Genomic DNA, 17335 nt, shown 5'->3' with positions numbered 1-17335 from the left:
CTTCACAGTAAGTGTCATCCGATCGTCGCGAACCCTCACTATCTGAGTGTATTATATCGATGGCTGAATGAAATATATATATATTCTATATAAGTTGCAATTATTTGATCCTTAGCATGGAATTAGGCGCAGATGTCGAACGCTTCGTGTCGAGAGATTTGGTGAAGTGGAAATCTGTGAAGTCTCATGTTGACGGAAAATTCTCTGTAAACAAATGAGGTTTTTATGCTGTAGTCGAAATTTCCATCAACTTGGAGTCGTGAGTGAAATTTTTTTAGCATAGTAGATTTCAAATGGTCCAAAATTTAGTTTTGAGTCGGGTACTCTGCTTGTAAAAAAACAAAAATTCTTGCTATAAAACTGACTAACCTTCAAGTGACCCAGTAACAGATGATAACTCAGTGACAGATGATAACCCAGTGACAGATGATAACCCAGTGACAGATGATAACTCAGTGACAGATGGTAACTCAGTGACAGATGATAACTCAGTAACAGATCATAACTCAGTGACAGATGATAACTCAGTGACAGATGATAACTCAGTAACAAATGATAACTCAGTGACAGATGGTAACTCAGTGACAGATGATAACTCAGTGACAGTTGGTAACTCAGTGACAGATGATAACTCAGTGACAGATGATAACTCAGTGACAGATGATAACTCAGTAACAGATGATAACTCAGTAACAAATGATAACTCAGTGACAGATGATAACTCAGTGACAGATGGTAACTCAGTGACAGGTGGTAACTCAGTGACAGATGATAACTCAGTGACAAATGATAACTCAGTAACAAATGATAACTCAGTGACAGATGATAACTCAGTGACAGATGGTAACTCAGTGACAGGAGATGTAGGCAGAACATTTCTGCAAGAAAATATCATATTTATTGATGGAAAATGGTTGAATAGTTGGCTTTATGTTCGGAAATATTATTTAATTGCAGAATATCTGAACTGTTCAAAAGAAAATTGCATAATTATTACCACTATGAAGGCAAATGAATGTCAGTTAGTTAAAAACATTCTATTTTATATTTCAGATATTTCTTGTGTAGTGAAACAGTTTCTACCCTATGTTCACTTACATTCGTGAAAAAAACAAACATTCAAGGTTTTCACAGATCCAGAGTTTATTGAATCAGTATGTCAATAGTCGGTGGTTCTGGCGCTTTGTTTTCTTGGCGTAGATGCATGTTTCGTGCGCAGCACAAACTTGTGTGCTCTTTTTAATTATTCAATTACTTGAAATTGAAAGATATATTTGAAAGAAAGTAATTGTCAAAATAAACATAAATCATCATGAATATTCACATCACCACCTCGTGGCCCTGATATCAGAAGGTATTAGCTAAAAACAAGTTAGTAGTCTACCACAGATATGTGGTAAAATCATTGAACAGTTGTTTCTTTTTCTGTATCTTACAACGATGTAAATAAAACCGGGCAGCAAGAAGTATACAATTACACAATTTGTTATAAAAATTACAAACATATCCCAACATGCAATCTCTCTTCGAAAAGTTAAAGAGTACGTAAAATGCCCAAACGCGACCTAATCCATCCTATCTATGAGAATAACTGGCGCATTGCGACATGTTTAAACTATATTTTTTTAATCTTATACTCAGAATAGGTCAATCATTAGCTTGAAGAGCTATCAACGCTCTCAGTACCTGAATTTGTCAGCTATGGTACGGAACTCAAATTGGATTAAGTATTTTTGAAATTTGAACCTTTGCAAGCACACCTTGTCGACAGATCACAGCATTGATTATGAAAACAGCGGGATTTAAGAAAACTTACCATTGTACAGGAGTTTTACCACATAGATACTTTTTGAGGATTGTCATCTTGGAATTGAAAGACGTTGTTGTCTTTTTCATATCATGCAAGTGCTTGCTTCACCCACAATACCATACTAAAAATAATACTCTTTGTTGGCAATGGTAAAAAAAACTCTTCAAATTATTAATTTTTTACTTGATGAAAATAATACTTATAAGTAACTGAAAGCAAAATTACTTTTTCAGGTTACTGTTTTCTTTAGGTGTCAGTCTATGTCTTTTTACTTCACAGTGAGTGTCATCCGATCGTCGCGAACCCTCACTATCTGAGTGTATTATGTCAATAGCTGCATGATATACATATATATTCTATATAAGTTGCAATTATTACTTATCGATCTCGATCTGTAAGTATGTTGATAGGTATTTGTCTGTTAGATACTTTCGTACTCACGAAAGCAAGGCTGAATATGCTCCAAATTTTGCATTTGTATCCACCATATCTCGGACCAGAAGCCCAGTGATTTTGAATGAATTGTTTCGTATAGTTAGCGAGTTATTGGAAAATAAGTGATGGAGACACGATAAGTGATGGTGTCGCTATTGAGTCAGAGCGAAGGAATCGAGACCGCAGTTTATGTCTCATGTTGACCGAAAATTCTCTATAGACAAATGAGGTTTTTATGCTGGAGTCAAAATTTCCATCAACCTGGTGTCGTGAGTGAGTCATATGCAAATTTTTTAGGAGAGTAGATTTTAAATGGTCCAATTTTTAGAGTTCTGAGTCGGGTACTCTGATTGTGAAAAAAAAAATATTTTTGCCTCAAAATTGACAAACCCTTAGCTAATTCAGTAACATAATCAGACTGGCGGTTTCGTTGTCTGTGACGATTTAGTGACGTGAATTTCTAGGCAACAAAGTCAAAGTACGTTTAATGAACTTTAAAACTCTAGCTAGGAAGTCAGCGCCTTAACCGCAAATCATTTTGAAAGTACTGGTACTGGGAATATTCTAAATTGATTGAATTTTTCATAGTGTAAATTATCAATTTTAGGACTACTTTAAAACAAGTTCATGCTAATCTTTTTCTATCAAGCTTCGATAGATGATAACAAGTGCTATCCCACCAGTAAACCTATCAAAAATTTAACTTATAGCATTCTGTAGTTTTCATAAACTTCCATACTTCGTACATACCTTGTTTGAAATATTTTTCCACGCTGCTCTTTTGCTTGTGTCGTGACACTCTCAGAGTAAGCGCCGAAGCCCCACACACTTGTTGACGGTGTTGGGCAACTCCAGCTACCAGTGCCTCAATTTCATCAGACAAAAACCACTTTGCCCTTTTCATTTTTAGCTATTTCAGTAATCACGTTATATACTAAAGAACTCTAAAAGGTAAGAAATAATATTAAAAACGCTTTGATACTAAGGCCCTGAGTCAAATAGTGCAGTGACAAAATATATTTTGTCAAAGCCAATTTATGTCTTTGTTCTTCCTCAGTTTTGGCGAAAAACATAATTACCTGCAAAATAAAAACATATATAATTACGTATAATATAATTGTGTCACGCATCCAGTAAAAAGATTCTGTCGATCAGTGACCTGAACATTTCCCGGTTGCCTCCGAAAGACTGCAACATCCACGAACACATTTACACACACAATTGTAAACAAGAGCTAAAAACGGTAAACTCCAAAAATTCATTTCGGGCGTCTGAATTTTCCACAATGTTTATACATTATCTCGGATTCTAATAGTATTGAATTACCCAGATAAACGCGTTTCGCAAACCAGAGATCAACCTAATATTAGTGTCGACTGTATAGCTTGCTTTGTCAGTCGCAGGACAGACTGGGTCATCACATCATAATAAATTTCTACAAATATCCTCTTCTTACTCCATTTCTGCAAGAAAGTTGAGACCGTAGTTTTCCATGTCTTTAAGCAAATATGTCGATCCGTTAGGCAGGTTATCAGTAAAACTCACTCACTTTGCATCCCAATATTCGAGTTTTGGGATTCTTCTACTTTTTCTAATCACTGCGAAGTTTATAAGGAGTGGCTGTTTGGTAAGTTTCTTGTAGCTTTACTAGCAGGAACAGATACTCTTATCTTACCTTCCTTTCTTCTAGGGGCTGGGAGGTCCGCAATACTCACGTGTATACCTCTTTTTTCCTGGTTGCCCTAACTCTCCTGAATGCCTGTACCAGCGTCTATTTCTGCGTCATCTTGTCGTGAAACATTATTAATAGTTCGCAGTTCACAAGCTACGAGTTCTACAGTCTTCTTCTTTCGTCACAGAGTCGCAGTCGTATGTTCCGCCATCGTTTAACTCACTCCTGCACTCACTGAAACCTGGATACCCCAAGAAACTATGGGTTCGCAGGTTCGAATCCCATGCAGGGATGGTTATGTGCGAGAGGATTGCTGGACTCCTCGCCGTCGTTGGGTGGTTCACGTAACCGCTGGTCGGTTACGGCTTCCTCCACCACCAAGTCCATGCTTCCGAAAACAAACAATATAACTAATCCCATACCTGACTTGGAATGGTAACCGGACGAGAGGCCGTGGTTCGCCATATGGATAAGCCGTCTTATCGGCTTTCCTCTCCCCGGGATAAATATGTGAATCCTATTCTATCCAATATTAATTTTCCTTCTTTATTCATCATTTTTACAGTTAGCAAATATGACACCAATGCTGTAGGAAGTATGTGTTTTCTCATTTCGAATTATGTTAAAAGTGTTGCCCGATTCTGATTCTTGTTAATTCTTCAGTGCCCTTTTTTTTATTATTATTTCTTTTTCTAGTAGGTAGCCGCGTACTTTTTGAAATCTATTTTAAGTTATGCTCGACTTCCAGTTTTCTCTGCATTTTGTTTGCATGTTGACTTTTTGTGTTGTTTTATGCCAGAGAACCATAATAAAATGATGATGATGCTTGCTTACAATTTTCTGCTGTCTGACAAAGCGCTGTCATTTTCTTCAGTGGCACTTGAGGTAGTTTCAACTAAAGAGTCTGGGGGCAGATCTGGTTGGATCCCTGACAATCCTTTCTCACTTTCGTCAGATTCGCACGTCTCTGTATCAAATAAAGTATCTGGTGACAGATCCTGTTAAATTATGATGCAAAGTTGAATTATGGTATAAGTAATCCTTACCTCACAATTTGTTGGTGCCTTTTTGTTGGGCAATAAGAATCTGATATAGTGTCAGGGTATTCATCAGTTGGTCCATCGCCTCCATGAAAATGCATGATGGAACGCATTGCTTGTATGAAAATTTATTTCATATAAGAATTAACATATTGAATATATCATAGGTATCGAAAACAACATTAATGTTGGCCTACCTTGATACACACGTATGCATTTCTGGTGATTTTTCCTAGATTGAATGGACTGTGAGGCCTGTTGCATTCCTTCATCCACCTCATTGCTTTTAAGCGGTCAATATGTAGCTTCGGAAATAGCACAAATCTTACTCCATTTGAACGGCAGGGGTACCGTACCGGTACCGGTTGTCAGACCGGCAAATACCATATCCAAAGAGTTAGTCTACCAAAATAATTCACTAGTAGATTCTGTTTAATAAAAATGCAACATCGATCGAAGGCGAATTCTTTCGTATGGACATACGGTAGGCTACCGGTACCCTTGATTGCATCAGCATAACTGTCTACTATTTTTTGGTTCGAAATAGCAGTTGGTTGACCTGTACGGTACCGTACCTGTACATCCTTTTAGTATCGATATATAGATTTCGTGAACGTGATTTGCAACAAGTAACATACAGTATTACCGCTTTCTAATTCTCGCAGCCCTGTGAAGAGAACAAAAAGCGAAAAAAAGGACAAAGATCTCCCTAAACCGTCAGCAACATGTGCGGAACGCGTCCAAAGTTGTCTGAGCGACTTTTCAGCGGAGAATGTTTGTTTACATCTGCTCGCTTGTGATTGGTTGAAAATACGGATGTTTTGATGTCGAGGAAAGGTCCATAGTCGAAAGAGTATGAATATTTAGGTCATAATACGGTACCTCTGTTCGCTTGATAAACCCTGTTCACTAGATTACATGTCCTAGCGTTCTATGCTCAGTTTATTGTGAAACTTTTTTTTCAGTTGTTCGAATCAAATGTTATTGTGTCGCCTATATGTCTATATGGTGAAAACTATATGTTGAATGTTTGTGTGTCTCTACATAATAATCAAATAAGTATAATTATGTACATATACGACATAGCTACCAGATTTGTCGAATCTTACTGTTCACAACATATAGCAAACATTAACTAATATGAATAACAACAAATAATGACATAAGAATAATCACGTACATATACAAACAACACAGCTACCATAGTTATCAAATATGGTGTCATTTTTAGTATAAAATATATAGCAAACAATAACAGTAAATAGCAGAAAATATCCTCTGGGGTGCTTCAATCAGATTTTTTAGCCATTCATATTTTTGGAACATTTCCTCATTTCCCTTCATTGTCTGTAGTGATTCCGCTTAAATGATGTTACAAATTTTATAAACTTCATTAAGAAGATGGCGAATGAACAGCTTCCTGACGCTTAAAAATGCCACGATAGAGGGGGACTGTGGGCTGCAAGTCCTTCCATTGTTCATTTTTTAATGAATCTACAGAAAATAATGAATGAATGTTTTGCAACAAGGCTAAAGGTCGTACCAATTCAGAAAATAATGACTTCTCCTATTTAGTGCATTCTTCTGAGACTGATGAAGTCAATGCAACAATACGAGGTATTGAAAAGATTTGTCGCTTATATATAATCAGCATAAGTTTCGGTTATGCTGAAATGCTTAGCAGTGGTTGCACAAGTGGCAAATGTTCGCTAAGGCAGTCTCTTAAAGAAAAAACAGAGTGGAGAGATACAGATCGGAAATAGTAGTTTTTTTGCAATACTTTGCCTAATTCGAAATGAAGCTTTATCTTTATAGTAAAATTTAGGAATCTTACACACTCTCGCGAGACCGTATTGTATTGGCGTTGTAGCCAAAATCACCACCGTGGGATTATTGCTCCTCCTTCAATGCACCTCTGGTGACCGAAGTAGGACTCCAAACAATCTGGAATATTATTTATTTAAATATTTACTTGCAGTTTCGTCCATGTGTAACATATTTTTGATGTGATAGAAACTAACCTTGATTACAACGTCTGGTGATGATATAGGGCGCTTTATGTACATTTAGGCAATCTTTTATCAGTGACGCCATGGCAATTGATGTTGAAAACAAACCCTCTTCAGTGCTCTTTGTGAAAAGCATTGCTCCAGAAAAATCTGGCCTGCTTCCGGCGCGTTGTCTCCAAGCCGTTATATATTCTGGGAAATAAACAGATTACATGAAATTGCAATTTGAGGAAAGCCATATCTGTTATAACATGTTCGCGTATTATTATTTTGGCATCCATCACAATACTTTCAATGAATGTTTTGGCCCGACATTTAAACTTACCAAAAAAATCTGATGTGAGCCACTTTAACCGTGCATCGTTGGGATCCGTGTACGGCGCTGAATGTTCTTTTCTCTTTCTCCAGTGGTCACGGTTCATTAAATCGAACCAATCAATAATAAATGTTAAATATCAACTCAGAAAAAAGCTTGTATCCTCTTTTATACATTTCGAATCCGACAGATGCAGATAAGACCAGTATGAAATAGACTGCTTTGATTGAAAAAAAAAAAAAAATATGTTATATTATACATATATACATTGTCATTTTGGCAAAAACCGACCTGTGCTGCCAGATTAACTTTCAGTTTTTCGTAGCTTGTTGGTGTGACATGGGCATGAGTAAGTTTTGGAAATTTTCTCAGAGGGAGCATCATATCCGCATTTACCGTTTCTTGTATTGGATTCCAGGCAATCGGTCCATTATTCCAAAAATCTCGGTGGGGTGACATAATATTGTTTCTAACGGTTTTTATCAAATGTGGAGGATCATTTATGAAATAGATGTTCCTTAATATATAAGAATAAATTAACGTAAGTAGCGATATCGTATTTGCCTAAAAACTGACTGCTACAATTGCAGTACTAGTAGTAGTAGTATTTTATTTCGTCAACAATGTCAAAATCAAAATACAACATACAATATTTCAAAATTAATTTCCAAGGCATTGTGACGAGGCTGTGACGAAGCGACCGTTAGGTCATCGAGTCAGTCACAGCCTTTAAAAAAATATAAAATTACCATTTTTTAAACGATTGAGCTGAAGTAGCATACACCGAAAATAAATTAACAAAACTAACAGAGAGGAAAACAAAAACAAAAGAAAAAACAAAACTCAATTGAATATGTTTAAACCATACTATGGGGGATGGCACTTATTCAAATTGCAGGGATTTTTCTTTCTGTATTTCGGTACGCCGTCTTCAGCTTGGCATAAATTCGTAAAACATTTTTTGCTGGAGGGAAGACCGACCCCTGTAAACCAAAAATCAATAAATAAAAATATAACTTCACCATTCGATTCGAAATGCCCAGCCCTAAAGTCGATATACAAGTAATACAACCATGTACCAATAACCATGGCTTTCGTTGACTTACCTACAACTCCAATTATTGCATTACCGGTTATTATTTGTGACTGCTGAAGAACTTTTAACAGGAGCACAAACCATACATCTGAATTAATTCCAATAGTTGGCTAATATGCGATTAGACGGTCTAATGAATTGTTGGTCACACCTATTGGAAAAATTCAATAATGTATTGTTATGAGCCTGAACCAAGATTTATACGCTGATACCTCCTACCTCTGAGATAGACCGCTAGTATTTGACTTGCAACCGCGTTAGTATCTGAAACTAAGCTTGTAAGTTTTTCGTCACCGTAGTCTACATATCCCACCAAATCTCCACTGTGCTTTCTGTATAAAAAATTTCCCGAAAACCGATAGTTACGTTAAAATTGTTATGAACTATGGTCATTTTATAAACGACGTACCTGTAACGCACGGATTGGAGTCTCGAAATTGCGCTACGTTTATACTCAACCACCACTGTCAAGTACCACGTCCCGGTTCTCCTACAATTTGCAATGCAAACTCGTAACAATCAGTCCCCACTCACTTGAACCACTGAACATCAGCCTTGAACCACTGAACTTTTGAACCCAACACCTCACACGAACTAAAAGAACTTTTTTGTAATATTCCGCTTGAAAACACGACAGAAAATACGGCAATAGCACTCACAAAATGCCTACAGTGTTTGTGGCTCAACTGAATACTGGAATATGAGTTTGAGAATAGCACACTGCAGCACTGAGTTTGTAGACACAGACTGACAGAGTTTGACTAAAAATTATTTTGAGTTTGATTTCAAATATTGATAGATTACGGGATTAAATAACTAAATAAGATACAGAACAGTTAGTAAATATCATCACACAATAAATCCCAGCCTATTCTATATACCAGGGCCACTCAACTATTTTCATCGAAGATCCGCATACGAAACTTCAAAATTATTTGGGTCCGGTCTTTCCAGAAATCATATTTCGGCATCCTTATTCGCACACTTCCTCGACCGGCTAATGATTATTAGCTAATCAAGATTGTTTATTATGGTGTTATATTTCTTTACATATATATTCAAAACTATGAAAGTCTTTTATAAAAGGGAACTTCAAAAAGCGGGGCTAATGATCCAAACTAAAGAATTAGGTGCGGTCCGAATCAAATACTCGAAAGGTCCGGATTCGGACCGCCAGTTGAGTAGCCCTGCTATATACTAACATAATGATATCCTACTGGATAATAAACTAACAGAAATCTGAAACGATTCATAATACATGCACTCCTCTAAATCCCCAAAAGACCGGCGAAGCAGATAACGGCAGATTGCGCCATCACAGCTCGTCTGGCTCACGCACGCAGAGAGCAATACAATATACTAACTACAGAGCAAGAGTCGTCGTCGGCCGATAGGTAAACACATATTGCGACATAGCTAATCTCACTCTCTCGAATGCGATAAAGAAGAAATACCAAAATGCGACCTGCGTCCATTACAGTACCCTTGATCTTCATCTCATCAATTATTATCAGCACCACTCTTTCGTGTTCGCAAGATGCTGTTATAACAGTTTGTGGAATCTCTTCCATAATATTCGCGGTAATTCCAATTTCCAACAGTATAAGTTGGAGGCATTCCTCTCCTTCAAAAGGGTTTGCTCGGAAGGTAATACAAGTACTTTCTGAGATCTCAAACATTCATAAGCAGCGGGACTCTTATTAAAAAGTTTAAGGCGATACCTTGGAATGAAACGTTATAAAATTATATGTCTCTGACACCCAGTACCGCAATAAAAATACAGCGATATAAGTAACACATGTTCATTTAACTGAATTCAGATGATGGATATCTTCTGCGACAATCGGAAACATTTTTTAATCATTCTTGTGGAAAACCTTAATTCCTTCTATAATTTCGAACGTTTTATCATCCACTAAAATTGATTCTCCAAATTTACTTTCCAATTTCTGAAGGCTATTTGATGGAATTTATAATTTACCCTCTATGGCAGGGGTGGGCACAATTTTTTTAGTATAAGAGCCGCATACTGCAAGTCAGAACTTTAAAACAGCCGCAGAATTTGTGAATTCATTATTATTAAAATACCATGAACAGAAAAGAAATTTACACTAGAGTCTAATAACAATAAATAGATAAACAAAGCATCTATGCTCAAATATATGCACAATTTGAGCTCAATTAATTTGTGTTTCCTTATAGCTGATTTACGAGGGTAGTCTCGTAAGAAGTTTTCATGATTCTCGTTTCATGGTTCCGTTTAACATTGCTGACTTTATTCTGACTTAGTAGCTTATGGCAGATTGAGCACAAAGGTTTATTCTCTGGTAAATGCGTATTCTTCTTCCCATTCTGACTTTGCCCGGTTGTTTTTTCGGTATAATAAAAAATATTCGAAAAATACCTCAATATCGGTTGCACAGACTGTCTACACTAGCCATATTCTCCCGACATGGTTCATTTTTCGCTCGCAAAGCCTTCGCCGAACGTCGACGGGGCGACGCCGATTTTGCCCCGGTTGCTTATTGTATATCGTATTCGCTCTTTTATCTTCCACTCGCCGCGTTTGTCTCGTTTGTTTTCTGTTTCTTTTACTAAATCATCGGGGCTAGCCCCGAAATTATGACGACACAATGCCGACGTTTCTTACAACAACGTGTTGACATATTCACGCATTCCTTCTCGTTCGTTGTTTGCTTGAAGAGTTGATAGTTTCCTCGCCTTCGTTTTTGTCGCTTGTTTCGCTATTTGAATCAGTTAGAGACCTTTAGTCCATTTGCTTTCGATTTTCCACATTCCTTTTGAGCTCCTCACTTCTTTCCGGCTTCGCATTTCTTAGCCTTAGACCTCATAATGAATAAGGTTGATGCACTACTTCGCACTCCGTTTTCGCAGCTGCCGCTGGAACAAAAATTAGAGGTACAACGTCTTGGGCCTTATCAACCAAAAAATTGTTCACTGGAACAATCCCATGACGGAGGAAAGCGTCGGCGTACATTCTGCGCAGAAACTTGGTATAAAAAACACGAATGGTTGTGTTACAGCGAGGACAAAAATGCACTTTTTTGTTTTTATTGCCTACTTTTTGCTACCGCCCGTGACTCACGTTGGTGTAAATTTGGTTTTAGAGATCTTAAACATCTTTCCGAGCGTGCCAGGGATCATCAATCTTCTATGGAGCAACTGGACAATGCAGTAAAATACCGAACATTCGGAAATGTTAATATTGCAGCACAGTTGGATGAAGGACGCGCGGTTTCTATTCGTCGGCACAACCAATGTTCTCGGTCGATTGATAGATGTTTTGAAGTTCATTGGTTGTCACGAGCTGTCCCTCCGTGGGCACGATGAACGGGCTGGCTCTTCTAATAGAGGGGTATTTTTGGATATGGTGGAATACACCGCATCCCTAGATACAGTATTGAGAGATCATCTTGATGCCGCAACTGTTTCGAAAGGGACATCTAAGGATATCCAAAATGATTTGCTCGACTCAATGTATAAAATTTATTTACAACATTTGGCTCTGGAAATTGAGAATTGCCAGTTCCTTTCAATCCAGTCTGACGAGACAACTGACATCACGTGCGTTTCCCAACTGGCTGTGATTTTTCGGTTTGTGAAAGATGGTAAACCTACCGAGAGATTTCACAGCTTTGTACCAATCGTTGATCGCACGGCTTGCGGGATATCGGCTGTACTGAAAGAAGTGTTACAGCCTTACAACGCGAAGTCAAAATTGATAGCTCAAACTTATGACGGCGCGGCAGTCATGAGTGGGTCGAAACATGGTGTTCAAGTTTATATAAAAGAAGATTTTCCTCATGCGCATTTTTTACATTGTTATGCACACCAATTTAACCTCGTTATTAAAAATATGTGTCTTGATACCCTCTCGTCCGTATATTTTTTGCAAATGTTTCGGGGTTTTCTTCATTTTTTTCCGTTTCGCCGAAGCGCTCTAACCTCCTTCGCCAGATATGATTCAGATAATTTATTTTCGTCGTGCAAGAAACATTATGAACAACACAAGCATAGTAAATCAAGGCAAAAGAAAACAACAGACACATAATGTTTCGACTGCAATTAACGAGGAGCCGCGAAAGACTATCAAGTCATCGTGTCAGCGACACCATTAAAGCTGAATGACGTCAAAAAAACGTCAAATGATTAAGGTTGAGTTATATATGATCAGGGCAAAAATTTGGAAAACGTAAATCGAATCGAGAGAGTAAGCCAAATGAGAAAAGTTTAAATAAAAAGCATGAATGGAATCAAGAGAGTCGAGGAAGAAATGATTAATCTAGAATTAAGTTAGCTCAGGGGAAATTTAGAAAACGTAAATCGAATCGAGAGAGCAAGTCAAAAGAGAAAGGTTTAAAAAGAAATGTGAATGGAATCGAGAGAGAAATGTTTAAATGGGAACAAATATCCATCGTGTCGAGTAGAAGTCAGAAAAAACGCGTTTACGATAAATCAGTATGTCAGTCTCGCAGCGTCATGCTCGGGTGATCGCAATCACAATATGAAATTGTTGACTGGCAGGACGCTGCAGAAACTTAGCAACTGAAGGGGAATTCCCAGCAACCATGAAGGCCGGTATACACGGCAGTAGTATAACTCACCGCACAGCGACTCTCCGCACTGTGCAGTGTGCACGGAACCACAGTTCTGCGCAGTGTACTGTGACGTGAGGTCAGGCGGGAAACGGACTTGTCCTTCGTCTTTTGTATTATTTCTGTTTTGGATATTTTGGGGATCGTTGCAAGATTAATTTTATTAAAATGGGTATCGTATCGCGAAGAAGAATAAGTCGTTTTCGGTCACGGCGCTACAAGCAGTACTTGTACCGACATCAGCTGAAGTTATTGTTTGTGGTTCTCTGTATTAGATTACAAGAGGATGAGCGCTGTGTCGGCAAGAGATTGTGGATGCACCCAATACTTTGCAGACGAAAGGAACATGGTAATTTTTTTTTACAATACACTAAATGCATACGTCTCAGTCTCACGAAGCCTATACTCACCTTCTTTGCCTCTAATTTCAGGAGAATACTACAGATTGGTTAGGGAGATGAGAATGGAAAGAGAAGCCTATTTTAAACAGTACTTCCACATGACACCATCTACATTTGACCGTCTTTTGAATATGATAGAGAGCAAGATTGTGAAACAAACTACAAATATGCGTGAACCAATTCCGCCTGAGGAACGACTTGCAGTCACTTTGAGGTATTTTGAAATAGGGTTTTCACCCACAGTATGAGTGAAATCGTGATTGATTGATTAAAATATAAATGAACAGTACCTAACGTTAGTCTACATATGGTAGTTTATCGCTAAATACAACATTATATATTTTTCAGATATTTGGTGACGGGGGATTCATATCAGACCATCGGGTTCTCTTACAGGATTCATAAAACGACCATATCGCGAATTATTCCAGAAACCTGCGCTGCAATATGGGATTCCCTGCAGCCTGTGTTCATGGCAGTCCCAAGTGAAAATCAGTGGAAGATTATTGCAAACGATTTTAAACAATTATGGCAATTTCCAAACTGTGTTGGAAGTATTGATGGGAAACATGTTGTCATACAAGCTCCTGCAAACAGTGGTTCATCATTTTTCAACTATAAAAAAACTTTCAGTCTGGTACTGCTTGCAGTTTCAGACGCAAAGTACAGATTTATTTACGTGGATGTTGGAGCGTATGGACGGCAGAGTGATGGGAATGTTTTTGCTTCATCATTTTTTGGAAAAAAACTCCTGGATGGTTCATTAGACTGCCAAAAAGCACCATATTGGAAGGGATGATGGAGCCACTACCACACGTTTTTCTTGGTGACGAGGCTTTTCCCTTAAAAACCAATTTGATGCGTCCTTTTCCAGGTACTGGATTATCAAGAAGGTCCCGTATTTTCAACTATCGCCTCTCGAGAGCTCGCAGGGTTGTGGAGAATGCCTTTGGCATTATGGTATCTCGATTCAGAATTTTCCGCAGGCCTATATGCGTATCACCAGCCAGAACAGACCATATCATTAAAGCATGCACAGTCCTTCACAACTTTCTTAGATATGATTCTAATTATTTTGAGGCGGATTTCGTAGATCACGAGGTCAGTGAAGGTGCAGTGCAAGGCCGAAGAAAATTCAGCAATGTTAAATATCAGGAAGATTGGGAGGCCGAGTGCGAAGGAGGCAGTAAAAGTTAGAGAACAATTCAGCGAATATTTTGTTAGTGAGAAAGGGGCACTGCCATGGCAGGATAAATATGTGTTCTCGAGTGGTCGAAATATGATCTAAATGCACTATCCCCCCTATTATTTTTTGGTTTTATTGCTTCGTTTCACCTTTTCTGAATAAAAAAATTTTGCTTCCGACTTGGTTAGCGGAATCTTTCATCTTGTTGCCGCAGTGGAGATAATAGCAACTACGAGGGTAAATCAATAGCAACTACGAGGGTAAATCACCAGACTGGTTGACATTTTAGGTACACTATTGGGTTAGCACTTACAGGGATGTACGAAAGCTACTGAGCAATGATATCTAGTTGGCAAGATTTAAAATAAAAAAAATATTCAGGAAAATTTATATTTAAGTAATATCAATAGTTTATTCAATAGAGTATTTAATTTCATTAATGAGATTCGTGACTCCCAACTTTGAACCTCCATCTTTTTTCCACACTCATCGTCTTAACCTCGTGAGCCATGCTCAACAAGAAGAGTTCATCAGGATCTTCCTGTATTTTCTCTAAAAACAAGAAACATTTATATATATATATAATTTTGGTTTGATACGTACCAGTAAGTAGATATTTTTTTGAGTGATCTGAAGCATAAATATTTCACCAAAAATTATTTACACAAATGAGAAAGTCAACAATTTAAACTAAAATAATGTAGGTGTCTGTAGTACGTGAATCAAGATGCCAGACATCGGAACATAGTATGTGTACCAGGTTAAGGTTCAACCCTAATTTCAGATACAAATACTACAGAAGGCACTTGGCTAGAATTCAAATTCTTAACAGAACTAAAATAAGGGAAATTGGAATAAAATTATGTTCCAACCTGATACACACACTACGTTCAAAGCGTCCGCCATCTTCGTTAACATCCTACGGGAGCGCCAATTTTTTTGAAATAGCGACTCAAGATGGTTTCCAGGCATCCAAGTTATGAACCGCGATTCACTTTATAAGAATCACTGCTCGACTTGACTTACCTGATGACTGCTGCAATTTTTCTAACACAGCACTGAGGTCATCCCGGCTGCTTTTACGCTTTTTTGCCACAGGTGGTTGAAATTGGTCTGTTTCATCTGCTAAAAAAAGAATGGCATATTCGATCATATAATAGTATAGAATTCAAAAGCATTTTTTCAGAAAAGCGAATACAACTTATTTATTGCAACAGTGCATGATATTAGGATATTTCATAATACAGTATTATACGTCTGACAATTAAAATTTATAAAATATTTTAAAATCATATTTTGGTGCTTACCTGATACCGCTTCCAATGTAACATCAACACCACTCGAAGATGGTGTATCCGGCATTGGCAGGTTTGATGTTGTACTGTAAATGTTTGTGCAGAAAGACGTTATCTTGTACTTACATTACAGTGCCTAATTTTGGTCACTTTATACAAAAGAATGTTCTGAGCTACCTAAGTACTGATGCCTAAATTACACAGACATACTGTATAATAAGTTTAGGATTCTGAACATAGCTATGAGAAAGAACACAGATGTTAAATATGTATAAAATGTCCAAATCTATTCAACATCAATTTTGTTCGAAATATCTTCAACTATAATTTTTTACATTTCCTAATTCTTTGCCTCATATTTTTTAATATGAAATCTAATTTGGAAATTGATAAAGATACCATACTCAAAAATAAAATTTTTGTATAAACTTCGAATAGTACATTATTTAGTGTTGGTACCCTGAAAGTTACCTTTATGCATATCCTGGTCAACTACAAAACACGATTCTGGTCTAAACTAACAGCCTTTCCTTGGTAAAAGCTTTATTATCAAAAGATACACTGACAATATGTAGAAAATGCAGGCTCCTTGTTCAAACACCCACCTCCTCATGGCTGTAAACGGTTCAAGGAACTCTAAGGATCTCATAAGGCTCCACTCAACCCGATGACTTGCCGCCGCACCAGATTTCAATTCTGCCCTTTTCTTCTTTTCCCTCCTATATTTATCTCGAAGGTTTTTCCACTTATTCTCGCATTCTTGCCCTTTACAGAATATGAAGAGGAAACTAGTTCTTTGTAGCAAAACATAGCACTTTCTTTAAAGGCGATTCAACTAAATTAACCAATACCGATACCTCGTAATCTAGTCATCATTTAGCTTATTTACATCGATTAGGCTACTATCATTTTCAGCAGTATAAAACAATTCATTTGCTGCAAAATTGGACTAGTTCCTGACAAGCCATAGGCCAAGTCTAAAAAAATTAACTACACTAATCAGACTACTTACATGGCATACCCATCTCTCGAGCTATCTCTGCCCAAGCATTGCCTTTGAAATCCTTTCGGCGGTACGAGTCCTGTGTGGTATTATACAGGCAAGGATATTCCTCAACTAGAGCAATGAGTTTTTCCTCCATATTAAATTAAAACTGACTACCGCACCTATTCAATTGCTGAAAAAAATCCAAATTGGTGAAAGCTCCATGATTTGAATACCGGTAGTCTAACGATATTGTCAGATTATGGTAAACCATAAGAACACACTACCCAGCACAAAATTAATTACCATGGGCGGATAGGTACCGGTACCATGTCCGAACCCGCAGGTACTAATACTATCTACAGATGATACAAATCGCTCTAGTAATTCTGAACTTCTACACTCTGAAGCCTATAGTTATAAAAGCCAACTCGAAAACCAGGAAAAAAGTTCAAAACTTTCACTTATCACATG

At 37.5% G+C, this 17335-nt stretch overlaps 2 protein-coding genes and 1 long non-coding RNA gene across 5 annotated transcripts; all 3 read right to left on the bottom strand.

Moving 5' to 3' along the window:
* Positions 1-2537: 2537 nt before the first annotated feature.
* Positions 2538-5719, bottom strand: LOC144430755 (uncharacterized). 2 transcript variants are annotated; one of them, XR_013479701.1, is made up of 3 exons: positions 5155-5719; positions 4964-5072; positions 2538-4915 (listed from the first exon to the last, which is right to left on the bottom strand). It is a non-coding gene; the product is annotated as an uncharacterized LOC144430755 (long non-coding RNA). The 2 variants fall into 2 exon arrangements; XR_013479702.1 differs by lacking the exon at positions 4964-5072 and having other exon boundaries at positions 5155-5506.
* A 1108-nt stretch (positions 5720-6827) lies between these two features.
* On the bottom strand, positions 6828-11641 carry LOC144430737 (uncharacterized). Of its 2 annotated transcripts, XR_013479693.1 has the most exons (8): positions 8788-11641; positions 8598-8710; positions 8389-8529; positions 8166-8265; positions 7574-7799; positions 7292-7499; positions 6979-7158; positions 6828-6901 (listed from the first exon to the last, which is right to left on the bottom strand). XR_013479693.1 is itself a non-coding variant. In XM_078118792.1 (7 exons), the coding sequence occupies exons 5-7, from the start codon at positions 7386-7388 to the stop codon at positions 6834-6836; spliced, it is 345 nt and encodes a 114-aa protein (XP_077974918.1). In that variant the 5' UTR covers positions 7389-7499; positions 7574-7799; positions 8166-8529; positions 8598-8710; positions 8788-11641; the 3' UTR covers positions 6828-6833. The 2 variants fall into 2 exon arrangements, 1 of the variants encoding a protein (XP_077974918.1); XM_078118792.1 differs by having other exon boundaries at positions 8166-8529.
* A 3322-nt stretch (positions 11642-14963) lies between these two features.
* On the bottom strand, positions 14964-17051 carry LOC144411659 (uncharacterized). The gene is made up of 5 exons (XM_078118794.1): positions 16889-17051; positions 16482-16641; positions 15889-15962; positions 15608-15706; positions 14964-15133 (listed from the first exon to the last, which is right to left on the bottom strand). Exons 1-5 carry the CDS (start codon positions 17016-17018, stop codon positions 15018-15020), a joined length of 579 nt encoding a protein of 192 aa, XP_077974920.1. The 5' UTR covers positions 17019-17051; the 3' UTR covers positions 14964-15017.
* Positions 17052-17335: the final 284 nt, after the last annotated feature.

This window comes from Styela clava, chromosome 12, assembly GCF_964204865.1.
Source record: "Styela clava chromosome 12, kaStyClav1.hap1.2, whole genome shotgun sequence".
In the NCBI taxonomy this organism is placed as follows: Eukaryota; Metazoa; Chordata; class Ascidiacea; order Stolidobranchia; family Styelidae; genus Styela; species Styela clava.
The sequence above is the reverse complement of the archived record's forward strand: the minus strand, read 5'-3'. Positions and strand labels throughout refer to the sequence as shown.

Bases quoted from the DNA above. Each gene is read 5' to 3' on its own strand.
- LOC144430737 (XM_078118792.1), bottom strand. From the start codon at position 7,388: ATGAACCGTGACCACTGGAGAAAGAGAAAAGAACATTCAGCGCCGTAC. The intron at 7,159-7,291 runs GTAAGTTTAAAT...TTTATTTCCCAG, and splicing joins GCTCACATCAGATTTTTTTG to AATATATAACGGCTTGGAGA. The intron at 6,902-6,978 runs GTTAGTTTCTAT...ATAATATTCCAG, and splicing joins CACCAGACGTTGTAATCAAG to ATTGTTTGGAGTCCTACTTC.
- LOC144411659 (XM_078118794.1), bottom strand. From the start codon at position 17,018: ATGGAGGAAAAACTCATTGCTCTAGTTGAGGAATATCCTTGCCTGTAT. The intron at 16,642-16,888 runs GTAAGTAGTCTG...TATTCTGTAAAG, and splicing joins TCGAGAGATGGGTATGCCAT to GGCAAGAATGCGAGAATAAG. The intron at 15,963-16,481 runs GTGGGTGTTTGA...AAACATTTACAG, and splicing joins CCGTTTACAGCCATGAGGAG to TACAACATCAAACCTGCCAA.